We start from the raw sequence: 26,008 nt of genomic DNA, 5'->3' as shown, positions 1-26,008 counted from the left end.
GCCAGCAGGGGCTCCATAAGCTTCAGAAATAAACACACTAAATGGAGAGGCCACTTGACTATGGCTGCCAGATGTATCCAAGAAAAATGCAAGACACCAGTTAAATTAGGGTTTCAAGTAAACAACAAATAATATTTTAGTAAAATAGTACATGGGACGTGCTATTGAACTGAAATTCCAGTTTACCTGGGCATCTTATATTTTATCTGGCAAGGCTAAATAGGGGAAGGCAGCAGAGATACGTGAGCCTGGCCACAGTTACAGACTGGAGTCCAGGACAATAGGAATGTTTAATCACCACCACCCCCAACTGTGTTTTTGTCTTGCTTTGAACATAATTAGGCAATTTTTTTTTTTTTTTTTTTTGAAACAGAGTCTCACTATGTTTCCTTCGGTAGAGTGCCGTGATGTCACAGCTCATAGTAACTTCAAACTCTTGGGCTTAAGCTATCCTCTGGCCTCAGCCTCCCAAGTAGCTGGGACGACAGGCACCCACCACAATGCCCGGCTATTTTTTGTTGTTGTTGTTGTCATCAATGTCATTTATATGGCCAGGGCCGGGTTCAAACCCACCAGCCCCAGTGCATGTGGCCAGCTCCCTAACCGCTGAGCTATGGGCACTGAGCCATAATTAGGCAATTTTTAAGGTTCACTAACTCTTGGGCCAGTGAGATACCACAGTAAATTAAGGTTCACAATTTTACTAAAATTATCCATGAGTTAATAAAAAAAAAAAGAAGAAGAAGAACGGACCTGCCCACCTTGCATAGCTGAAGAATTCACAGAGAAACCTCCTCACCAGTAAGGGCTGCCTGCCACAGCGCCGTGAGCTCTGGGGCTCTAATCGATCTTCTCACTTTCTCTCCGCCTGCTGCTGTTCTCCTTCATGTGGCTCCAATTAGAAAGTTTTAGCCCAGACTTTGAGAAGATTAAAATGATCATCTTCGGGGGAGAAATATTGACTTAGAAAAAAAGTTGCCATTGACCTAATCTTCCTGCGTATAGCATCACCTGTTTCCAAGGAACCACCAGGATGCAGGATGCTGGGCAAAGGTCTCTCAAAACATCACAGGGTAGTTCCATTTTCAACTGCATAGTGGAAGTCATTTTGCGGAGAGAATATTGATAGTATTTTCAAAAACAGATAAAAATATATTGGGGTCTTCAAGTTTTCACGGAAGGGAAAAAGGAATGTAAGGACAACCTCAAGAAATCCATACTAACTACCTCAACTGGTTTTTCTTCTACGCATATAAAAGTCACGAAATATGAATAAGAGCATATTAATTTATACATGCCCTCTTAAAAAGAATCAACACATTGTACCCCGCATATGCATAAACGTATTCATGATCTATGTGTATTTGACTTAATAAAAAAATATATATATAAAAGATTATTCTACCTCCTTTTTAAATGGTGACAATTCTAATATTTCTTTAACTGATTTAAAAATTGAAAGTGAAAAAACAGTATAGTTTTGTCTAATTACAAATTCTATCCTGATAAACATAAATCTGTACTGAATAAATTGCCTCCAATCATCTTGGTTTAGTACAGTTATAAACCATCAGCCATGCCCTTCTTTAACAAATTTATTAGGAACACTAATTATACTTCCAACATATGGTTCCATCAGTAGCCATTCTTATTAAACTTACATTTCATTTCCTGGAACAATATTAAACTACAAGGGAAAAATTTAATAGTAAATAGTATATAACCACATCAGGGTTAGTAATTAGTCTCAGAGAAGACAAGTGTTTTTCTTTTTCTTTTCTTTTTTTTTTTCTAGCCTGACTAACTTCATCTTATTTTCTTTTTTTTTTTTTTTTTATTAAATCATAGCTGTGTACATCAATATGATCATGGGGCATCATACACTTGTTTCATAGAATATTTGACACATTTTCATCTCATTAGTTGACATAGCCCTCCTGGCATCATCCTAGTTACTTTGTCAAGACATTTACATTCCATATTTGCCAAGGCTCACATGTACCTTTGTAAGATGCACCACATGTGTGATCCTTTCAATCCCCCTTCCTCTACCCACATCCCGCCTCCCTCCCCACGCTTTCCCCCTTCCCCCTGTTCTTAGGTTGAAACTAAGTGTTTTTCAACATAGCAGCCAAGTAACTAAAAATTTTAATTGTACCCTGGGCTGATAGATCAAGCACAGTCCATATTTTTTAATTTTGCCAATACTAAAGTAAAAGATCTATGATGAGATAATGCAAATTCCATTTTCACATTGGCAATAGTAGAATAAAAATAGCACCCAACTTCTGTAGAAATCGGAGAGGAGTCAGAATAAATCTCCAAGGATATCTGACAAGGTAATTCCTAACCTTTAAGCCCTAGAAATAAAAAGAAAAAAGAAAAACGAGAAAGGAAATCTACAATCCAAAAGTAAACGAGATTTAGACCTTAGAACTGAGAATAAATAATCTAAATGAGAGTATAGGAAATAAGTTCCCACAGAGAACTAAAATCAAAGTTGTAAACAAAGGTTACAAATATTCATGTAAACCATAAACCAATTCCTCAGATGGCCCACGTTGTACTTAAACAGGCACGGCAAGGGCATTTGTGTTAGCCATCATTATAATTTTGCAGTGACCAGAATATAGGCACTCTCTAATTCCACTTTGCTTAAGCTTCCACAGCAAATGCTTTAACTATAACAATGAGCATCGCATGGTCTCTATGCTTGTGGTGAACAGAGTCTGCGTGAGCCTCCACTAGGTGTGAGATGGCAGACACACCTGCTCTAACACAGGTTCTTGTCCTGGCTCTGCCTCAGAATTACCTGCTCTGCCTCTGGAGAAACCTCAAGGAAGCCCCTTTCACTTCTCTAGACTTTAATTTCTTCACCTAGAAAATAAAAGGTAGGAATATATTGTGTCTAAGGCCCCTCCTAGATACAAAGCAAATACTGTGATTTAATGATTTTATCTGTGCAAAGAGAGGACTAGACCAGATGAACACTATAATTCTATCCAGATTTTAAGTTCTCAGATGGGTTTTGCATGCAAGAAATTCTTAAGGTTGCTATCAGCAAGTCTTTGTAGGATTTTATTTAAATGACTCCTGATATTAGAAGAGAAAACAGCCCCCTACTTAATGGAAAATTGTTTAAACATGCTTTTAGAAAGCATCATAAAAATAGCTACTTCCCATAAAACTAAAAGCAGCAGCCTCGGGACACAGACTAAGATTAAAGCATTGTCACAACTAAATTAAAGACATTACAAGGAATTAACAAACCAACTGCCAAGTAAATTGATCAGTGACAGAAGACGTCCTGTCAATTTTTATTTATAATATAGTTGGTTAAAAGCTTAAGTTCCAGAGTTCAGTTTCTAGGTTTAAAATCCTCTATTACTTGTTGTGTGACCTTGGGTAAGTCACTTCCTCTCCCTAAATCTTAATTTCTGCATCCATAAAATAAGGATATTAGTAGTAACAGCCTCTTGGGGTTGGTACAGGATTAAACAAAGATTAGTAAGATTTACAGCAAAGTGCCTGGTGCACTATGCTCAAAAAATGCCACCTGTCTTAACAAGTCTTAAAGTCTTAACAATTTACTTATTGTTGATTCAACAATTTGAGTGTATGAATTGTTATGCATTTATTCTGTCCAAGGAATGGGGTTGAAACTGCAGGGAGTACAAGGATAGAGAAGACTCAGCTCTTCTTCACAACTTCAGCTGCCCTTCTCTGCCTGGCTAAATCCTTGTTCTTAAATAATTGAAAATGTCAATTGTTCCATCAAACTTTTGTGACCCTAGCATAGAAGGACTGGACCCTCCATGTGGTTAAGTCCTTCCCCTCGGTGCTCCTAGCTCTCTTCTGGATCACAATTCTTATTCCACTGTTTTATAATTGTCTCTACACTCATCGTCTTCCTCACTAGACTACAAATTCCTTGACGACAGATAATGCTTCCAATCTCTCTCCCTACCACAGAAGGAGTACATGACCAACATCTAATAAAGCTTCCTGAGTAAATGAACATAATAAATGAATTAATAACACTGATAAAATCTATTAAACTATACTCATGTAATCTGTGACAATCCTAAAATCTATTAAACGGATAGGGAAGATCAATCTACTTACAACCAAAATGAAAGGAATTGTATGGCAATTACAAAAAAAGGTAGCAAAAAAATTGCTATCAGCAAACCAGGCACGCGGAAAGAATGCCGAGTGGAAACTCACCTGGTAGAGGGAGCATGTGAGCTGAGCCTTGTCTTCTGGGAAGGACTGGCCTAACAAAGATGGGATAAGAAGGGCCAAAGGTACACGGTACAGATGGAAATGACCAGGAAGGACAGAAGTAGGAAAATGCTATTTAAATGTGACTTTGAACAAGGGCTTCTTGGAGTGATAGTAGGAGAGGGATTGGAATCAACACAAGGGTTTGAATGCCACACCAAGGGACATGCTTGCATTCTGTGACTGCACTGAAGGCTTTTAAGCAGAGGAAGGTACTCGTATGTACTTTGGGTAGTGCATTCACACTGTATACGGAAATACGAATTAGAGTTTGAAAGCTCAAACTCTGAACAGCAATAATAGAGGATTCTATTATAAATAATATAAATAATAATAAAATAATAAATAATAATATAAAATAATATAAATAATAATAAAATAATACACTCTCTCCATGTGTAGAGAAAGAAGAGAAACACTGGAGGGGAAACGTCTCATCTGGGTTTTTGAGAGGTACTTGATAATGACCAGCTCGGCACTTTTTTCAACTACTTTGTGCAGTATAAAAATTCTAGGAACAGAATGCTTCTACAAATTACTCGGTAAGTTTGCTAGCCACTCCCTAAGGTCAGAGGCTGACTTCTGACAAGAGGGTTGGACTCCTAGAAAAGTAACTTTAGTTCATCAATCACAATTGTTGAGCATCAAAAACAAAGAACCAGAGTCCTGGGCCAGCAAGCGATAGTTCCTCACTGTGGGGGGCTCAGAACCTGCTGGTTGAATGGTGCGGGAACTGGCGGAGACCCATTTTCACTTCTCCCCGAAGAGCTGCATTTATTCATATTTCTAAGATCTCAAAGTCTGTTTCAGCTGCTTATTCTGGGCAGAGTCACATGAGGAAAGAGTGGGCTGGAGGATTGAGCAATTAACAGACCCAGACCTGGGCTCCCGTGCCAAGTCGGAGTGCCTGAATGCACATTTTGCATATCGACGATAAGTTAGTCTTCCAAAATGCAAAAGTGGAAGAGAGCATTAAAACTAGCTTAACTCACTGGGGGAAGAATATTGCAAGTGCATCATGACAGAAAGGAGCACAGAAGGAGAGCGTTAGCTGAGTTCTTCTCCACAGCCAACTCTGGTTCAAGGATTCGAACATACAGAACTTTCCAAACAGGGAACTGAAAATTTTGTGCAACTGATTGTACCAGTATTTAGGATTTAGGATTTTGTAGTTGTATCCACCACTAACAGTCTAGTGTGTGGCAACTATGTGGAAAATCTGAAGGAAAAAATTGGGGGGCAGTGGGGGGGTGATGTATGAGTGGCTTAAATAAACTTCAATTATCCAAACACTTGAAAATCTAACGATGCAGGCTGATTGGCAGAGGTGGGTGTATCTGTGTCCACTTGGCTTCCTAATTTTATCCTCACATCCTGTGGCAAAAAATCTGCATCCTCATGTTCTCCTTCAACTTGCCTTCTTTGGATTTAGTCACTGTCAAATGCAACTGCCTGTGTGCACTCTTACTGAGAACGCTCCCGTCACGGCTCTCCTCAGCACTCCTTTTATACCCTCCGCTTCTAAAATCCAAAAGCCCACGGAAATGAGGACTTGGCGGTCAGCAGACCTGGGTTTGAGTACTGCTCCCCAGGCTCAGGACACGGCAAAACCCCGGGGGCACACCACAGGACTCTTCTACCTCCACATCTGCGTCTTGGAAACTGAGACAGAAACAGCACCTAAAGTTACAGGACAAGGAAAGGTGACCACACTCAGGAACACACTTGGAAACCTCCCATCAGGAGACTCCGCAGGAGGAAAGCTCCCAGGAGTGGCTTATTTGTTGTTTTTGTTTCTCTATATTGCCTATTCCAGCTTCACCCCAGGGTGATTATCAGATCTGCTGGGATATGCCCCAGGTCTCCGTAGTCTTTCTAGTAACCTGCATGATTCTGAAACCATTCTTCATTTGAATGTGCAGCCAGCATTGCAAAAACACCTCTAAGTGTGAGCTTCTGTCCCTCTTCCTTTCCCAAATCACACAGAAATTCCGTCCTTGCCCTCTGCACACCACAGCTCACCTCTGCTCCAGCCACTTTAGCCCACAATATTTAATGCCCCTTACTCTTTATTGCTTGATTGATTTTTACTTATTTGGAATTTTTTTAACCACAGTTTTGTTTTCCAGCACAGGAGCTGGCGTGTATTAAACATTTCAAGAAATACTAGCTTCCTGCTTCCTTTCGGTTGGAAAAGTTTAACTTCTAATCACAATAGGGTATTAAAGTTGGTGCCTTGAAGACAGAATAAACAAATATAGGGAAGTAACAAACGTTCCAGACTCGCAGAGAGCGCCCATAGTCCCCTTCTTCAGTGTGCGAGTTCTCAGACAGTTCTCAATGCCTTTCTGAAGAAGAAACGACAAATAATGGCTTGCTCTGTGCTGGGCATGTTTTAAGCATTAGGCATTTATGAACTTGTTTAATTCTCACGTCATCCAGAAGACACAGGTCCTGTCCTGATTGGCATTTTACAGATGAGTACACTGAGGCACACAGCAGCGTGACATGCCAGGAGTTACAACTAGAAAGACATCAAATGGTGATGGAAACACCAGCTGCCTGCCTCTGAAACCTGCTTTTGATTGCTGTATTACAGAGTCAGTTCTGATTCCGCACAGTAGTTACGTTCTATAAAGTTGCCTCAAACACTGAATTAACAAATACTGAACCATTCCTTGGAGGGGAAAACAGGTACAGGTTCTTGGGGGCCTTTGGTTACAGCCCTTTTGTTAACTTTTCAGCACACGACGTTGTTTCATGTGTGTTTCTGTTTAGAAAGAAAAACTTTACTTGACATGTTAATTCATTAACACTGAACTCTGCCCGCAGCACTGTAACTCATGCCTGCACGATGCTTATCACACAGGTATTTTCTCTGCTAAGACACATCCAGCCTTGTTGCACTTAGAAACACTGAGCAGTACTTCAGCACGATGTTGGGGGCCATTTTAAACAGCAAAGTCACCCATAAAACAAGTACAAAAATGCAAAAAAACATGGCACTAAGCACTTCACATACTGTGAAGAGAACACTTGTCACTATAGCAGGAGCGCTGTACGAAGCAACACAGACCAGCGCCTTGTTCAACCTCAGCTCAACATGGAGGACTCCAAGTCATACACAGTGGAGGACTCCAAGTTTTTGCCATTCTGCACATGTCTGCAAAGGACAGAGAAAGCTCCTCAAGCATCAGTTTGGGGGTTACAAATAATTTTAACAAATAGGTGAATTTGCAGATGCAGAATCTGTGGATAATGAGAGCTAACTGTATGTGGAACGCCCCATGGAGTCTTTCCTTCTACTTTTATTCCCAAGGGAAGGAGATTCACCAACATTCCACATTCTTCCAATGCCATCTAAAGATCTTTCCTAAATGGCCTTTCTCCCAGCTGAGAGAGTGGAAAGAACCATGTCGCGTTGCTTCCTGCCCACCTCTGTCCATTCTCCCACCAGCAGCTTCTCAGGACTCCCACCTGCTAAGGCTCTTTGCTAAGGGCTGAGAGAAGTACAGTGACATGGAATCACGATGTCTGCTTGGACCAGAGCTCAAGAATTCCTCCTCTTAGACATCAAGGACACTTCAAAGGCCCCACAAGTTTTTCCCTATAACTAAAGAAAATAACTTCTCAGTGTAATTAAATTGTATCTCATACTCAAACTGGAGTAGACAGTCAATGTTGCATTATGAAAGTTCTACCCTTCCCTAAAAACATCATCATCTTAAAATGTCTTCATGTCGGGCGGCTCCTGTGGCTCATATACCGAGGGTGGTGGGTTAGAACCCGGCCCCAGCCAAACCGCAACAAAAAAATAGCCAAGCATTGTGGCTGGTGCCTAGTCCCAGCTACTCGGGAGGCTGAGGTAAGAAAATCGCCTAAGCCGGGGAGTTAGAGGTTGCTGTGAGCTGTGATGCCAAGGCACTCTACTGAGGGTGATAAAGTGAAACTCTGTCTCTTAAAAAAAAAAAAAAAAAGTCTTCATGACATAAGTAAAATTAAAAAATGAATCATGAATGCACCACGGACTGTTTAAAAATGAGCATTCTTTTTTTTATCAAGTGGGAAATTACAGCTGGCAAAAATGCCTGGTACAAGTTCACGGATCCAGAAGTCCTGAAATTGGGTCCACTGGGTCAAGTTATCTCCAGAGACTTCTCCATGCAGAAGACTTAGGCATTAGAATTTCACCCCCACATGCCATAAGATTTCCTAGCTTCTATAGGCAGCACTGTTATATGAACTGCTGGAAATACACAAGCACATTATGTACAATCTATTCCTTCAATGAGCTACTCAATTTGGAACAAGGTAGCCAGGTGAATTAATAATTGAACTTAGAAAGCAATTCTACTAAGTGAAAATTTCTTCTTGATTTTAAGTGCCCATTCTTTGGAGATAAGAAAAATAATATTTTTTAGACTTCTAATCTAGTTAATGCCACTATGAGTCACTGAGGTATATTCTTACACTGGCTTCCCATTGTAAGTAGGAACTCTGTTGAGCTCTGTTCCAAATTTCATTAAAATAACAGATGAAACCAGTCAATAAAGAAATAAACCAGAAAGGGTGGAAGAAAAAATCCAAGAACACACAGATGGAACTAAAACGGAAAATAAAAAAAGAAAGCTTGATGGGGGGAAGAGGCCAAAAACTGCCTTAAAGGAAGTTTAATGCTTCTATTTATTAGAAAATAAAGGAAAAGAAACAAGAAAGTCTGAGAATGGACTCAAAAAAGATCCACAGAGAAAAGAGGAAGTATGCCAATGCAAAAGTGACTATTCCTAACATCTTTAGTTGCCGGAAACGAAAAGAGAAAATCATCCTCTGCTTTGAGGGCCTTAGATGAAATCCCAAGCCATTAAAGGAATTAAGAAGCCAAACTGCCCGGGGAGTTGTGCAAGGCGTGTGCGGGTCAGCTGCTGAGGATCTTAAACATGTCACACACTATTTGGGAACAGGCAGAATGAGCCTGGGACCGAAGGATGCAGGACAGGCGTGGAAATGAGCAGGGTTGACGTTAGAGCTGAACAGTTCTGTAGCTTCTGAGCAAGAGGAGATAATTTGGACAATAAACTGTGGAGGCCCTTCACTTCTCATGGGGAGAACAATATTTAGAGAACTCTCAAAAAGAACCCATCCAAATCTTTTCAAAGGCTCACAGGAAATGTCTAGTTCTGAACATTACTTAACTAACTTCATTAACTTTTAGTAAACGTCTACAATTTTCCCAAGCGTAATATATAGGAAGTCCAGAAAGTAGAAAATTCTAGAAAAATAATAAGTCTACTATCTTATTAAAGATAATACATTTAATTAAAGTAGATATTATTGGAACAAATTAATTTGATCCTTTATAAAGTTCAAAGGAAAAAAACAAAACAAAAACCCCATCTTGTTTGGGATTCTGGGGCTTCTTTTTCTATTTTCTGTGTAGCAACTATAGGTACCTACTAGGTTTATGGTACGAAAATGATCAGTAATGTCATTATTGAAATTTTCAGCCTATTAAATTATAACTCTACCCCCAAAAAGCCAAGTAGATTAAAATATTTTGATTTAATAAATATCTCCAGGCATAATAAAGCATCCAGAAATACTACCTACCCAATCTAAGATCAACATTCATCACCATCATCATTGTCATCCTCATAATCACGGATTACCACCACCACACATCACTTACAAATGGATTGTAAGAAAGCCATACCCCTTCTTAGCTAAGTTTCTCGAAGTTGTTACATTATTAAACTGCATGAAATTTTGCCAGTGGGACCAAAATAGTTGTCTTTGTATCCCTCATACTTTTAAAAGGGTCTAAAAATATACACATGGTTTAAAACATTGTGGATTAATACAAAACTGTCCTCATTATTCTTAATAATATTCCTTCCCCAAGGCACAGAACTCAGCAATTATGGTTTCTTTCCTCGGGGCATTAAGAATATCATAAAGGTATTTCCCTTAACCCCGTCCCACTTAAGTCTTCATATTTCAGAGGACAGTGTGAGGATGTTTTAGGGAAGGACTAGGGAGAAGCTCACATACATTTTTTTAAGTGGCATTATCCATCAAAGTTTAAAATATAAAACCACTTGATGAACTTGATGACTGCCCCCTTTCTATGAAATCCCTTACACTTTTGCTTTGGTTGGATTGTGTTCCAGTGTGGCTGTATTCTTTTTTTTTTTAATTTATATAGTATCTTTCTCTGGAGTATACATTTTGGTTTTGAGCAATGGTAGCCAGTGTGCATTTTCCCTTCTTAGAGAAGCAAATTGAGACTTAGAATGAAACTCAAAAACGCCTTTGCTCCTCTCCATTCAAATTAGCCTGGAAGAGAACGGGAGCATTCAGCATGCTGCTCACTGTCCTGGGTTCTTCTAAAGTTACATTAAAAATAATAATGAAGTCACGGGGAGGAGTTAGATGTATTAATTTCATGCTGAGTATGGATTTTTAGAAAAATATAATTGAAATCCGTATGTTTTCTTGTGTAAAATTGTTTTCACATAATCAGGGTTTTGACGTTTTTTTAAATGCATCTGTAAAACAGGAATTTTTTTATGATAACCTGATAACCCAGGCTGTAAACAAATATTGCGGATGGTGATGAAGATTTTACTTATATCTGGCTTTTACAGAAAAAGTTTTTATGTTATCATCATTTTATATTCATAATGAAACTCCTGACCACCTAAATCTGTTCTTCCCTGCTGTCTTCTAGCTTAAGAAAACACCAAAACAAATATTAATATGTGGATAAAATAGTAAAAATAGATAATGGTTATATGCTCATTTACCACTTTAACATATACAATCTGACTTGACAAAACTACTATTGTCTCATTTCCTATAGTTTTTCCTGATATCTTTTGTTCCTACCAAATTCTTGCCCTGTCTTTTATTTCCTTAAAACTTTAAGAAACCAAAATTCTAATAATCCTCAACCTGAATTTTCCCAAACTATGAATGTTACAGCCTAAATATAATATATTCGCAATAGTAAACAACAAACAGCTATAGCTGGGGATCCAAATTAGCAGAGTGTGAGAGAGAAGATTAGAATAAGCAGTAATTATCCTTCAGGAGGTTTCTACCAAACAGGAAAAAGCCACATGGAGTAGGTGAAAATGAAATGGAGATTGAAGATGTGATTCCTTTTTCATCTGAAAATACACTCATTCAGGAGGCACTATGTGGCTCCTTGGGCTCTTCTTAGACCAGCACAAAGTGTCAAGTAATCAGTAACAATTTAAATTAATGAAAAAAGTAAGAACAGAAAGAAAAGGGGCTGAAATATTACCTAAGTACAATAAAAGAATTATTGGAAGCTTGAAAATTAGCCACTCACATCCCTCTTTGGAGATCAGCCTCTGTTCAAAGTTGAGAAATAGTTTTAAATAATCACCAACGGACAAAATAATCATCTAAAATGTGCAGGCAACCGGTATACAAATTACCAGGGCATTGGCTTTCATGCAAACAGTCTGCACATTTATCAAGTTTTTTTTTTTAAGTGGGTGATATTTAGCTCTAAAGAATACTGAGTAATAAAACTGAAATAAGTATGCAGCATTAAATATCTGCATAAATTAAATATTATTTGAATTTAAAAAACCATGGTTGATACAATTAAGTTTCATCTTCAGTTGTATCCAAAGTTCCTAAGTTGTTTGAACTCTTAAGAGAAACCCAGAATAAGATGACTCCCTGTTTTCTTCATCTTGAAATTTTAGGTAAGACACATCTTGCAAAATCACAGCTTGCCTATGAACAAATTTATTACCTCTTAATAACAATTTCTTGGGACATATGACAATCTTTCTCACCTTATTATATGCCTAGAGCAATTTTATCAATTACATTTCCTCATACAAAGATGTGGGTGGCTGCATATCATGGCCAAGGGACATAGTTATCTTAATGCTAGCTGATGGGAACTTTACACAGGTTGTCCGAACAGCCCAGTGGGACAGGCAGGGGAGTAATCCACATAGTAGCCTCATTCTACAAGTGGAACAGCTAAGAATCAGAAATAGCCTAACTGACCTAAAGAGACCAGCCAAATTCACAAGAGAAAAATAAAATAGCTCTTCAGTTTGTGTAGATAAAACCATCAACCACTTGCCTGGAATTTTTGTTCTCTACTTAACGTAAAACATGTTAGGCCAGTCGTTTTCGAACTTTTTGACTTCAACCTCCAATAAGGAATATATTTCACCTCACGATCAGCACACAAGAACGGGTATAATTAAAACAAAATTTACCCTTATTAAATGCTATGCACTCTTGCATTTTCTATTATATTGTTTTCTGTCTTAGTTCATTAAAAAGAAAGAAGTTAGTCCCAGGAAACTGATTTCATGATATTCTAAGTCGAGACAAGTAATTTGAAAACACTGCTTTCAACCCCCAAACTTCTGATAATTATCTGAGAAAATTAATGTTTCCTAAAAGAGTCTAGTCAATTCTTCCCTTTTTACCTAGAGTTGTTCAAACAGAAAAACTGAGAGGGGGAAATATTAAATAACATACTGTCCATGTGAAGCCCTTGCAAAGATGCTTCTCTTCTCCCTGGTAGGCAGAATTCTAACAAAAGAGGAAGGATGTTATAGGAAATGAATCACACAGGAAAAATCATTCTAAAACTGAGTTTCCACACAGAATCCCATTTGTACGGGTTTTTTACTTTATTTTTAAAAGTTCCTTATCGTTTTTTTAGTATCCTAGAAATACTTAAGCATTATTTAATGCAAAAAGTTTAGGATAGGGCATATTATCGTGATACTACTTGCCACCAGAATGATGAATAATTTGAATAAAATCTAGTCCCCTCTTTAATTGACCAGGCTCACTTTGTAATTATTAGTAAGGCAGTAAATAATCCACCAAGGAGCAGCCTCATTAGTGCCCATTGAAATTCAGTGGCATTAATTTGCAATAAAAGAACTGAAAATTAAATGGGAAAGAAAATAGTTTCTGGAGTCCACCATAAGGTTATGGAATTCAAATCATATCAATGCCTTCCTTCGCATCAAGAAGTTTAAAATGCTGTTTGAATTATACTTAATCGCTTTACTTTGTTCTTCCATTGTTTAAAAAAAATAGAAGAAATACTTTTTCTTTTTCTGTTTTAACCCTAAATTAGGACAAGTGAAATTAACTTGAAATATAAGAACTTTTCAAAGTTTTGTTCATTGTTTGTCTTTTAAGTAATAACTCAGCCTGTACTCACTTAACTGTGGGATGCTCTAAATTCCTCACAGAGGGCTGGGGATGCTTGTCTGGATACCCCAAGAAACTGCCCTTCAGTACCTTCTGCTGGCCAACCTGCACCTCACTCCTATTTCTTCTGCTAAAAACATCTCTGGAAATATTAAAAATACCGAAGAGAAAACAGTCCACAGTTTTCTGGGCAGAAGAACCTGAGTAAGAGCAGGAGGCAAGTCCAGACACCAGTGTACAGGGAGGTAGCAAAGTCAGCACCCAGCCTGTGGCTCCCCACAGCCTCCAAAACCCATCCAGGACACACCTGTCCTGTCTGTGATCACCAGAAACGCCCGCCTAACCCTGTGCAGACCCACCAGGAAGAGGAAGGAGAAACTGTCAAAGGGGAAAGGGGGGGAGGGAGAAGAAGAAAGACAATTCTATTGGGAAAAAAAAAATCAAAATGAGGCCACAAAACATCTGACACTTAAGTCAGTGCTGGGAGTGCTCTCCTGGTGTCAATTCTCAGGGGCAATTTCTGCCTGCTAGGCCAGACATGGAACGAAGCAGATAAGGGGTTATTTTAAGGTACTGTTACTTTGACACGGCACGTTTTAGACTCATGGGACACCTACAAATTTTCTGCCGTCCGAAGTCACCTGCCAGCAATCTACTCCAACACGGACTCCACCAGTTAACTCAGAAATCAGAAACTTGTTGAGACCCATTCAACTCGGGCTTCGCTCTCTTCAGCCTGGCTGTTCAATCCTAAACCCCAGAAGCTCTGATGGGCGGGAGGGGAAAAGCAGCGGGTGATAGGGACGCTTCCCAAAAGTCATCCTGACAGCCTGCATATTTTCAACCTGAAATTCTAGATGAAAGGAAATTTTGCAAGCACATTAAAAAACAGAATTGTAAAATCACAGTAAATAAAACTCTCCAGAGCTCCGCTAACTCCAAACACCTCTACCTTTAAATACCAAAAGAAGTGACTGGCGTTTACTTGCAGTGAGGTGTTTTCCCCACAAATAACCGCTGCTTTGCACGGTTCTCCAACATTTGATCAGTTAGAAAGCACTTGGGCTTTCAGATCTGCCTCTCCCGCAGAAGGCTGGGGGATGGAGAACGTGTTTTTTAAGCTGCCAAGCCATAGAACTTAACTCTCACAAATAACCCCCCGGCTGGGCCGCTTGCCGCCGGGATCCCCCGCGCCCCCTCGGGTCGCGCATCGCGCGGCTCCAGCGGCCGGGGCTGCCCGGGTGTCCAGCCCTGCGGCCTGCGGCCTCCAGCGGGCTGCGGGCGGCGCGACCCCCGCGCTGGCCGCTCGCTCCCTCCCGCGGGCGCGCGGCTGTCACCCCGACGTGGCACCGCGGGCGGCGCGGGCGCGGTACCTGTAGAATGCCGGGGCGCCGGCCTCCCGCACCGCGTAGCCGCTCGGCTCGTTCTCCAGGTAATAGGGCACCTGCTGGCCGTGAGGCTGCAGGAAGGGCGAGAGCTGCGGCGGCGGGTGCAGCAGCACCAGCGGGCTCGGAGACACGCTGTTGAGCTGGGAGAAGCTCCCCAGGCCGTTGGCGCCGAACGCGGCCGCCTCGGACCCGGGGCCGTAAGCGAGGCCGGACTGGCCGTAGACCGGCGCGGCGGCGGCGGCCGCGGCGTTGAACTCGTACGCGGCGCCCTCGGGGTAGTTGTACACGGCGGGCTTGCCGCTGTCCACGTACACCTCGCCCAGAGGCCGCTCCAGGGGGATCTTGAGCTGCGGGCGGCTCAGGGGCTCCAGCTCGTTCCCTGGGATCTGGTGCAGCATGGCCATTCCAGACGCTTTGGTGTGGAGGGTCATGGTCATGGTCTGCCGCCGCGGGCACCGTCTCCTCGCGCGGCAAAGGGCTCAGCAGCCGACGGGCCACCTGGAAAAAGAGCACAGCCGGCGATTAGAGGCTCATGTCCCGCACGCCGCGAGCTCGCCCGGCCCTGCCCCGGGAGCTGGCCAGTCTGGGGGAGCCGGGCGGCCGGACCCGAGCAAGTGCAGTCCCGGCGTGAACGTGCCGCCAACTCCCGCCCCGGCCTCCAACTTTAAGTAGTCGTCTCCCGAGCCGTACGCTTTACAAAGGTGCTGGAAGGCGGCCAGGGACTGCTGCCCTGCTCTGACATTGGCTCAAACATCAGTCCAGGCACAACTCGTTTTGGAGCGATCCCAAAGAGCCGCTTCCCTGAACTTTACTTTACTAGTGGTCGCCGCTGGATGGAGGCTGAATGTCACTGCCGGGGGGCGGGGGCGCACCGGGAGCTCCTAAAGGTGGCCGGGGAAAGACCCGGCTTAAAATAACCCGGGAAGACTAAGCCACGGCCGGGCTTTCTGCAGCGCGCTGCCTTAGGTGCCCCGTGCCAGACTCCAATCTATCTCTGTTTGTCTCTTTCTGTTTGATTCGCTCTCCTCGCTGGCCAGAAATATGTGGTGTGTACATAGAATGACCCTGGGGAGGACCGCTCTGTAACAGATACGGCAGATAGGATGGGCGTGCGGTTGCACACGCGGCCGGCCACAGACAGCTATATTTAGCGGCTGCGGGAACCACAGGAGGCATCTGGGGGTGGGGAGGGGGCGGAGACTCAAGGGAAGAGCTGCGTTTTGCCTTCGTGAGAATGCTGTGGGACCTCGTGTCCTCATCTGCAAAAGGCTCCCAAAGCGGACCCTTCCAGCCACAACCTAGTGGGGTTCTCCCAGCCCAACTTGTGTGTTTATGTTGGACCGTTGTACTGTACTTGCTCCCATTAGGAATTCTCATGTGAACGATGATTCAGAAAAACCTTCGGTGAGGGCACACATGGGCGTTCATGCCTTCCACAGGTTATGCAACCAAAACTTCAGAAATGAATATGATATGTGACCTTTTTATGCAAAACACAGCCTCAGGTCATTATCCAAAGCTTTGACAATTATGTTACATTGCTTGTCTGACCAACAAATGTTAAAGAGCATGTCTGCATTTCTTCTCTTCAGTTCTACAACTGGACCTTCTCGGTTCATTTGGGCTAGGAATATGCAGGATAAAATATCCAGATTAAAAATAAGTAGGAAAAAGTTTTTAGCTGAATTAAGATCTCAGTGCACACACACATATAAATGAGACAAAAGATATGGTAAGTAGATCATGCATCCATAACCTTGGGTAGTTTATACTTTTTAATAAACTTCTTTTGCTCCAGCCTAATAGACTCTAATACAATCATTAATATTTTGCTCTAATTGCTATTCCAAACACCCAGTAGAGTATCTGACAAAATGTTCATGGTCTATATAAATGCCAACATTGCTGTCACTAATAGTTAACAGTTTAGAATTTTCATACTAGTAAGTATGCATTTTATCTCATTCTTATAAAAACAGAACATTTTGAACAATATACAGATGTAGCTGATTTAATATGAAGCCAAGATTGAGTTTAGCATTAGTAACTATAGATTATAAGCAAAGAAAGGGTTAAAAAACACATTCGGTGAATCACAGATATTTCTCTTTATGGCCAGCAATCATTAATTTCCAAAGCAATTTTTTTACAGATGATTTAGTTTCTGTAAATCACACTTTCAATTTTCAAATGCCTTTTTTAAACACATGCAAAAGCACTTCATAGGGCTCTTAAAAAATCTGAACCTATCAGATTGTATACAAACAGCACAAGACTCCCACAAGTTGCGAAAGAAAAAGGAGACACCTACCCCCAAGGAGAACAGCAATCCTTATCTCCCTGCTAGGATACAGACATTGGCCAGAAAGGTAAGTTGCTTTCTCAAAATGCTAAAACTAAAGACAGAAATCAAAACAGTCCTACCCTGCTGGATCAAGAGCGCCTTTCCAGAAATGTTCCATGGGCTTGTAGAAGTCAAGGGCTGAGACAGTGAGACGGAAGGAAGGAATGTGCTTGCATGTGTGAGTGGCTTGTGTGTGAGCGAGGCAGAGAGTGTGTGTTGATGTGTTTGTGTGTGGAATGGCAGGGATTCGGGAAGCAGCCAGTAGGCAGGGCACTTGGCAGCCCCTCCCGACAGACTCAGCAGCTGGGCTGCTGCTCCGCGCTGGATGAATGGCAGTGGGGAGTGAGAGAGACTTGCTGTCTGCTCATGAAGAGCAGAGTGGCACAGTCAGAGAGAGCACAACTGGGGAAAGAAACTCCAGCCCCTGTGCTCCTTCCTTGGGAGCCTACAGAGTGTCCCATGCTTTCTGCTGCCATCCTAAGCTAGAGGAAAAACAAGCTTGCTGTAAATCATCATCTTATGGCTAAAATAGATTGCCAGTCAAAAGTGTATGGGTATCAAGTTTACAAAATGTGACATGAGTGGTTTTTCCTAAAGAATATAATTTAACAATCAAAGTCTCTGGGATACATGTGGATCAAATGCCTTACTGGCCCCAGCCCCCAATCTCTGAACACTATTGCCATGCCTCCGATTGCACCAGAAAACCAGACTTTGAAATAAATGTTTTGGCATTCGAGGGATGTGTTTCCAGCCTGAAATGTAATCCTCCTCCACCTCGTTAACCAAACCCACAAACCTTTCCACGAATAGCTCAGTTGACTGCTTTCTGTAAACATGTGGAAAATATACATTATTAAAAGCTTGAAGTATGAAGGTAAGACAAAGGTGAGTCCCTTTGTTTTAAGCTGATTCTAGGCTCTCAGGTTGCTGGCATTGATCATGGGGCAAGGCCTCTGGTTTCCCAGTGGTGCCCACATGGATCCACCTGGTCCTTAACTTTTCCCTTGGCCGTGGTGCTGATGCACAGTAGTAAGTGCTCCTAGCATGCCCACGCCCAGGGGCTCAGGACACCTGACAGGTAGTGGAGCATGTGTGCCAGACATTAGTCACTGCCTTGGGGATTAAATGACTCTAATCACAATGCCAGGAGTGGCCAGTCTCTGGCCCTGGACACTACGCAGTTATTGAGTTATGAGTGGCTCTGGAAACCAATATGAATAAAGGAGTAGAATGTTATAAAAATGTTCATGCTCTTATGGTGCAAATATATATTTGGGGGCCTTGAAAGACCCAAAATACTATAGTACTGGAGCACGGAAGAGTTCCCTCCATAATCAGCAATAACAATAAATATTGGATATAAATAAACATTGAAAAGAGAGACTATCACCCTTTGTTGGTGACAGTGGCAAGTGGCTCCTCCTGTAGGTCAACAGTGACCACCCACGTACTAAGCCAGTCCAAAATAAAGCAAGAATATACAAGAAAAGGAGGGAAGAAAGAAGGAAGAAAGAAAGGACGGAGGGAGAAAGGAAAGGGAACCTACAAATGTTCACATTTAACGTAAGAAGCTCAGCCGTCTCCTCACAGACTTTGATTATTCAGAGACTTATGAAGTTAGTCTAAGATGCCCAGCAAAGGCAGTTTTCTTGACCCCTGTCTCTCCAACATTCTCTTTCAGACTTTTCTGGAGACCTAAGGTAGGAAAGCATACTGCATTAGGGTGGTTCTCCTCTCCTGCCTCTGGCAACACCTCACCCACAGGCCCCAGCTGTCTCTTCTTCCTTCCCTGCACTCTCAAGCTGGGGAAACGCCTCCAGCCATGGCACACTGGCCTTCCCAGGTGAAGAAGGGTAAAGGTTTCTCTAGCTCCACCACCCTGCCGAATCTATCTCCAGGCCCACTTTCTCCTGGGCATCACTGGCCTGTGCAAATATGAGGCACTAGTCTCTCTCCCACAAGTGTGGTGGTCCTCTCAACCTCCCCTAGGCTGGTGGCATCCCTGTCCCTCCAAGCACCCAGATTAAAATCTCACCATCTCTTTTGAGGGACGACGTCCCTCTCCTGCACACCTGTAGAAGCAGCAGCCCCTCCCTTTGCCTTTCTGTTGCCCCTTTCAGCTCCTCATCGCCTCACCTGAGCTGCCAGCCCCCCGGGGCCTCTCTGCCCCTTCCCTTTCTTTCCTACATCATCCTAGACCCTGCTGCTTATTTACTTCCTTGGCTTTTTACTTCTCAGGAACCATCTTGTCACGACCCAGCTCCGCCTTTAACCCAGACCAGTTTCCCCAGGAGTTCAGAGCATCCTCTCTGCCCAGAACCACCCTTCCTAGTCTATTTCCTCCAACAGCAGCCTCCACTTCAACCAAACAAAAACTCAATGCACTAAAAATTCAAAGCTTTTCTAATGACTCAAAACTTTTCTCTTTCTTCTGCCTAGAACCCCCATTTTCCTGACTTGTCAGGGACTAGAACCCCCATTTTCCTGACTTGTCAGGAATAGGCTTAACTTTTTTTTTTTTTTTTTGCGGTTTTTGGCCGGGGCGGGTTTGAACCCACCACCTCCGGTATATGGGGCCAGCGCCCTACTCCTTGAGCCACAGGCACTGCCCCGGCTTAACTTTTTTTTTATAGGTTCAGCCCAAATGTCACCAAGTCCACAGTTCCATCGTATATTCCTTCTTTAAAGAAAATCTCCTCACCCCTGAATTCTCATGGGAGTTCTCACACATTTATCAGAGTCTTCCTGAATTAGAGTTATTTATATTTTTTTTATCTCCTTATCCCATTCAGAAGCTCTGTGAAGATAAGTTCTGGCTAGAGTTCTTTGGGAATTCTAAGTTCCACGCACTGTGCCTGGCCATATGAGGTTATCAAATATTGGCTAATTTATTGATCCTTATACTTAAAAGGACAAAATAGTCTGGCTAACCATCTATCTCTAAACGCTAAATTTCCATGCGACATTCTACTACTTTGAAAACTGTTTTTGCTAGAAGATTATCTTTGTATCTTCATGCCGGCTGAAGCTATAAAGTCAAAATTCAAATTCGTACAAGCTTGAGGCTTAAGCCTGCAATTCTTGGCAGCATAATTCGCAAGAGAGCTCTGAATTTTTAGTTCGTAAGCAGATAATACTATGACCAAACATAGCTTTGTCTCTAGCTCCCTTGAAAGTTTTTTACTTTTACAAAAACATGAAAGAAAATAAATTGGAAATATCTCCCTAATAGTGTATACTACTAAGAAATGGTTCCTTTGCTCTGAGACATGAAAGTTTAGCTATGTTTAAACTGATTGTTATACTGATAATAAATGCTCTCTTTGGGAGTTTGAGCACTTATTTGATACCATCAAATTCCCTCAAAAGTGGAACTTTCTGCTCATTTTAAAAATAAATTGGTAATTGGTTTTAAGGTTTTTTGATTAGATACTAGACATTTTTCACGTGACCTTGAGTTTTTAGTTTTTGAGGGCAACATTGAAATCTAGTGAAGAACACGTTGAGTCTGAATGGATGGATATGCCCATGTAACAACCATCCCAATAGGAGTATAGAGTATTTCCATCACCCAGGAAGTTTCCTTTGTTCCCCCTTGATTCAACACCAACCCCTATAGGCAACCATTGTACTGATTTCTATCAGCATAGCTTTATTTTGCCACCTGACCCCAAAGAAGATACTTTGAATTTTTCAAGGTCAAGTAGAATAGATACTCTTTATTATGAATCAGTGAACAATTTGGACTTAATTTTCCAACTTAATAGAATGTCAAAACTTCCATTTTAATATTTTCTTGAAAAATTTATTTCTAATAATATGTCAAAATCTTTTTATATAATTTGCCTATATTTCATGTAGTAGAAGACAATTTAGAAAATACTTTCACTGTAAGTGCCATGAGTGATACAAGAATTCCAATTATTCCAGTTATTATTACACTGTGTCCCTCTTCCTTCCTTTATCTGTTGTTTACTTGAGGAATCTCATTGCCAGCTTAGGGCATTATTTCTCTGTGAAGGGCAATATCCAGATTGTACCTAAATTCACTTCGCTTGAGATAATCCTATCTAACGTTAAGGGGGAACGTCGTGCGCGCGCACACGCCACATAATCAAATATAATCATACCCAAGTGTCAGAGCCAGCCCTAGCCAAATATTTTTTTAAAGGAATTTGTGCATTTTGAGCCTTTCCAGGTCTTTACTCTTATTTCATTATCTCAGCTCCTCTCACTGCCCCTAAGAGCCCAGGACTCCCACGTTCTCCTTCCCCTCCAGTTCCCTGGATGACAGTCACACCATGTTGCGAGAGTAATGCATTCAGAAGCACGCCATTGAATGATTCATTCATTCCATTTACCCAAAAAACATTGACTAGCTGTATTTACCAGGACCATTCTAAGTGGTAGGAACTATTTTAGTCAGCTGAGGCTACCATAACAAAATACCTGGGTGGCTTACATGACAGTGATTTATTTTTCTCACAGTGTAGAAGGTTAGAAGTGTAAGATCAGTGTGCCCCAGGGTCAGGTCTGGTGAGGACCCTCTTTCTGCCTTGCATATGGCCCACCTTCTCAGCGTCCCCTCACATGGAAGCTGGCATTAGGAGGAGGGGGAAGAGAGAAAGACAAAGATTTTTTTTTCTCCACCATCCTATCAGATCAGGGCCCCACCCTTAAGATCTCAGTTAACCTTATTTGCCTCCCAGGAAGTTTATCTCCAGATATAGTGACATTGAGAGTTAGGGCTTCAACATGTGAATTGTAGGGGAGAGGGCACAATTCAGTAGATGACAGGCACCCCAAAGTGAACAAAACAAAAATCTCTGCACTCACAGAGTTTACTTCTAAGGAGTTTTTTTTTTTTTATTAAATCATAACTGTATACAATGATATGATTATGGGGCATCATACACTCACTTCATAAACCATTTGACACATTTTTATCACAGTGGTTAACATAGCCTTTCCGGCGTTATCTCAGTTACTGTGCCAAAACATTTACATTCTACATTTACCAAGTTTCGCAAATACCCCTGTAATATGCACCACAGGTGTGATCCCACCGATTCCCCTCCCTCTACCCACCCCCCCCTTTCCCACTTCCCCCTATTGTTAAGTTGTAGCTGGGTTATAGCTTTCATGTGAGAGTCCCAAATTAGTTTCATAGTAGGGCTGTGTACATTGGGTATTTTTTCTTCCATTCTTGGGATACTTTACTAAGAAGAATATGTTCCAGCTCCATCCATGTAAACATGAAAGAGGTAAAGTCTCCATCTTTCTTTAAGGCTGCATAGTATTCCATGGTATACATATACCACAATTTATTAATCCATTCGTGGATCGATGGGTACTTGGGCTTTTTCCATGACTTAGCTATTATGAATTGGGCTGCAATAAACATTCTGGTACAAATATCTTTGTTATGTTGTGATTTTTGGTCTTCTGGGTATATGCCCAGCAGAGGAATTACAGGATTGAATGGCAGATCTATTTTTAGATCTCTGAGTGTTCTCCATATATCTTTCCAAAAGGAATGTATTAATTTGCATTCCCACCAGCAGTGCAGAAGTGTTCCCTTTTCTCCGCATCCACGCCAACATCTCTGGTCTTGAGATTTTGTGATATAGGCTAGTCTCATGAGGAGAACCCCCCGGGCAATTGAAGCAGCTTCAAAAATACACTACTGGGACTTGATCAAACTAAAAAGCTTCTGCACAGCTAAGAACACAGTAAGCAGAGCAAGCAGACAGCCCTCAGAATGGGAGAAGATATTTGCAGGGTATATCTCTGACAAAGGTTTAATAACCAGAATCCACAGAGAACTCAAACGCATCAGCAAGAAAAAAACAAGGGATCCCATCGCAGGCTGGGCAAGGGATTTGAAGAGAAACTTCTCTGAAGAAGACAGGCGCACGGCCTTCAGACATATGAAAAAATGCTCATCATCTTTAATCATCAGAGAAATGCAAATCAAAACTACTTTAAGATATCATCTAACTCCAATGAGACTAACTTCTAAGGAGTTAGTATGGGCATCTCCTACTCAGATCATGTGAGAGCTTCTGTCCCTACCCGCCCTCCAGTGTTGGTATCCTCTTGTTTAGCCTCTAGACCAGTGATTTTCAAACAGAGTGCTGTGAAAAGATTTAGGTGTGCCACAAAAATTTTTAAATATCATTAATTACATTATTTTCAAAAGAAGTTCAAAGCACAGTAAATATATTCCTTTTTTTACTTTTTCTTTAATCACATAATTTAAGTGTGCCATAGAAGTTTAACTGTAAGTTCAGGTGTATTATAAGATTTTTAAAAAAGGTTGAAAAACACTGCACTGGACCCCCTTTTTCCCTTTAAACATCTGTCCCTGGATGATCAACACCACTCCCTCGGGCTTATGCCTCATCTATACGTTGAAGACATTAAAATAGACATATCCAACCAGCATCTCTTTTCTGACTAGGACACCCACATTTTCAGATACCTATTAGACATTTTTACTTGCATGTTCATTCATTCAAGAAATACTTATTGAGGGTGGCACCTGTGGCTCAAGGAGTAGGGCGCCGGCCCCATATGCCGGAGGTGGTGGGTTCAAACCTAGCCCTGGCCAAAAACCACAAAAAAAAAAAAAAAAAGAAATACTTATTGAACACCTACTATGTACTAGCCATTTGAACCTCAACTTGAACAAAATTAACTTCTTGTCTTTCACCTGACTGCTCCTCCCTCTCTTTCCTGGCTTAGTAAACAGCACTATTGTTTGTAAGTGGACAAGCCAGAAAAATCTGACCCTCAGCCTTAAGCCTCTTTCTCAATCTTTGTATTTAATATGTCATAGACTTACTTCTGATCCCTTGATCTCTTTTGAGTCTGCCCCCTTTTCCTGTCCTTGTCACTATTTTCAGGCTGCCATCTTTTCCCTGAAGGTCACTGCCTCCCTCCTTTGGCTTTCCTTATCCGTTTGCTGCATTGCAGAGTTATCTATCTCTAAGAGCAAAGGAATTCGAATTATTATCCTCATTTCAAAGGAGTCTCCGCCCTCTTCCTCAGGGACTGTGCTCCTCCTGTACTGAATATCTTTCAAGTTCCTCAAACCCTCTTTTTCTTTTTTTTTTTTTCTTTTTTTATTGTTGGGGATTCATTGAGGGTACAATAAGCCACGTTACACTGATTGCAATTGTTAGGCAAAGTCCCTCTTGCAATCATGTCTTGCCCCATAAAGTGTGACACACACCAAGGCCCCACCCCCTCCCTCCATCCCTCTTTCTGTTCCCCCCCATAACCTTAATTGTCATTAATTGTCCTCATATCAAGATTGAGTACATAGGATTCATGCTTCTCCATTCTTGTGATGCTTTACTAAGAATAATGTCTTCCACGTCCATCCAGGTTAATACAAAGGATGTAAAGTCTCCATTTTTTTTAATGGCTGAATAGTATTCCATGGTATACATATACCACAGCTTGTTAATCCATTCCTGGGTTGGTGGGCATTTAGGCTGTTTCCACATTTTGGCGATTGTAAATTGAGCTGCAATAAACAGTCTAGTACAAGTGTCTTTATGATAAAAGGATTTTTTTCCTTCTGGGTAGATGCCCAGTAATGGGATTGCAGGATCAAATGGGAGGTCTAGCTTGAGTGCTTTGAGGTTTCTCCATACTTCCTTTCAGAAAGGTTGTACTAATTTGCAGTCCCACCAGCAGTGTAAAAGTGTTCCCTTCTTTCCACATTCACGCCAGCATCTGCAGTTTTGAGATTTTGTGATGTGGGCCATTCTCACTGGGGTTAGATGATATCTCAGGGTTGTTTTGATTTGCATTTCTCTAATATATAGAGATGATGAACATTTTTTCATGTGTTTGTTAGCCATTCGTCTGTCGTCTTTAGAGAAAGTTCTATTCATGTCTCTTGCCCATTGATATATGGGATTGTTGGCTTTTTTCATGTCGATTAATTTGAGTTCTCTATAGATCCTAGTTATCAAGCTTTTGTCTGATTGAAAATATGCAAATATCCTTTCCCATTGTTTCAAACCCTCTTGACTCTGGGTCTAAATATTCACATATGCAATTATTCTACCTGAAATCTTCCTCCTATCCCTTTTCATCTGACTTACTAGTACCCATCCTTCAAACCTCCCTTGAGACACCACAGCCCCCAGGAAGTCTTCTCTGATGTCTTGTTGGGTACATCTCCTATGAATGCTCAGACCTCCCTAAACATTCCCCTTATAACCCTTACCATGCTGTTGGATTTTTTATTTACTTCTTTGCTTCCCCCTGCCCACAATTCAAAGGCCACACAGGGACTGTTTCTCTTTCTTTATTTTTTTTTTTTCTGGAGACAGAGTCTCACTCTTTTGCCCTGGGTAGAGTACCATGGCATCATCATTGCTCACAGCATCCTCAAACTCTTGGGCTTGAGCAATCATCTTGCCTCAGCCTTCCAAGTAGCTGGGACTACAAATGAGTACCACTACACCCAGCTAGTTTTTCTATTTTTAGTGGAGGCAAGGTCTTGCTCTTGCTCAAGCTGATCTTAAACTCCTGAGCTCAAGCAATCCTCCCGCCTCCGCCTCTCAGAGTGCTGTGATTACAGCCATGAGCCACGGCCCCCAGCCGAGACTGTGTTTTTTGAAGTTACAAGTCCATTATCTGGTGCAATGCCTCCTGATGCATGATTGGCCCCCAACAAATACCTTTTGAACAATGAAAGTTTAAACTCCTCCCAGACATCCTATTTGCATTAACACACTTC

At 41.6% G+C, this 26,008-nt stretch overlaps 1 protein-coding gene across 8 annotated transcripts in view; it reads right to left on the bottom strand.

The window, feature by feature from the left end:
* The window catches only part of ESR1 (estrogen receptor 1), a 395,652-nt gene that overhangs the window by 241,521 nt on the left and 128,123 nt on the right, over window positions 1-26,008 (bottom strand). For 4 of the 8 annotated variants that reach the window (XM_053592424.1, XM_053592432.1, XM_053592430.1 and 1 more), the window contains exon 1: window positions 14,886-15,979. In XM_053592424.1, the coding sequence (XP_053448399.1) occupies window positions 14,886-15,337 (452 nt within the window). In that variant the 5' untranslated portion in view covers window positions 15,338-15,979. Of the gene's footprint in view, window positions 1-14,885; window positions 15,980-17,324; window positions 17,570-26,008 lie in introns of those variants that run through there. The other 4 variants (XM_053592426.1, XM_053592429.1, XM_053592427.1 and 1 more) reach the window with 4 other exon arrangements.

This window comes from Nycticebus coucang, chromosome 5, assembly GCF_027406575.1.
Source record: "Nycticebus coucang isolate mNycCou1 chromosome 5, mNycCou1.pri, whole genome shotgun sequence".
In the NCBI taxonomy this organism is placed as follows: Eukaryota; Metazoa; Chordata; class Mammalia; order Primates; family Lorisidae; genus Nycticebus; species Nycticebus coucang.
Note: the sequence above shows the minus strand (reverse complement) of the source record. Positions and strands in the feature narration are given on the sequence as shown.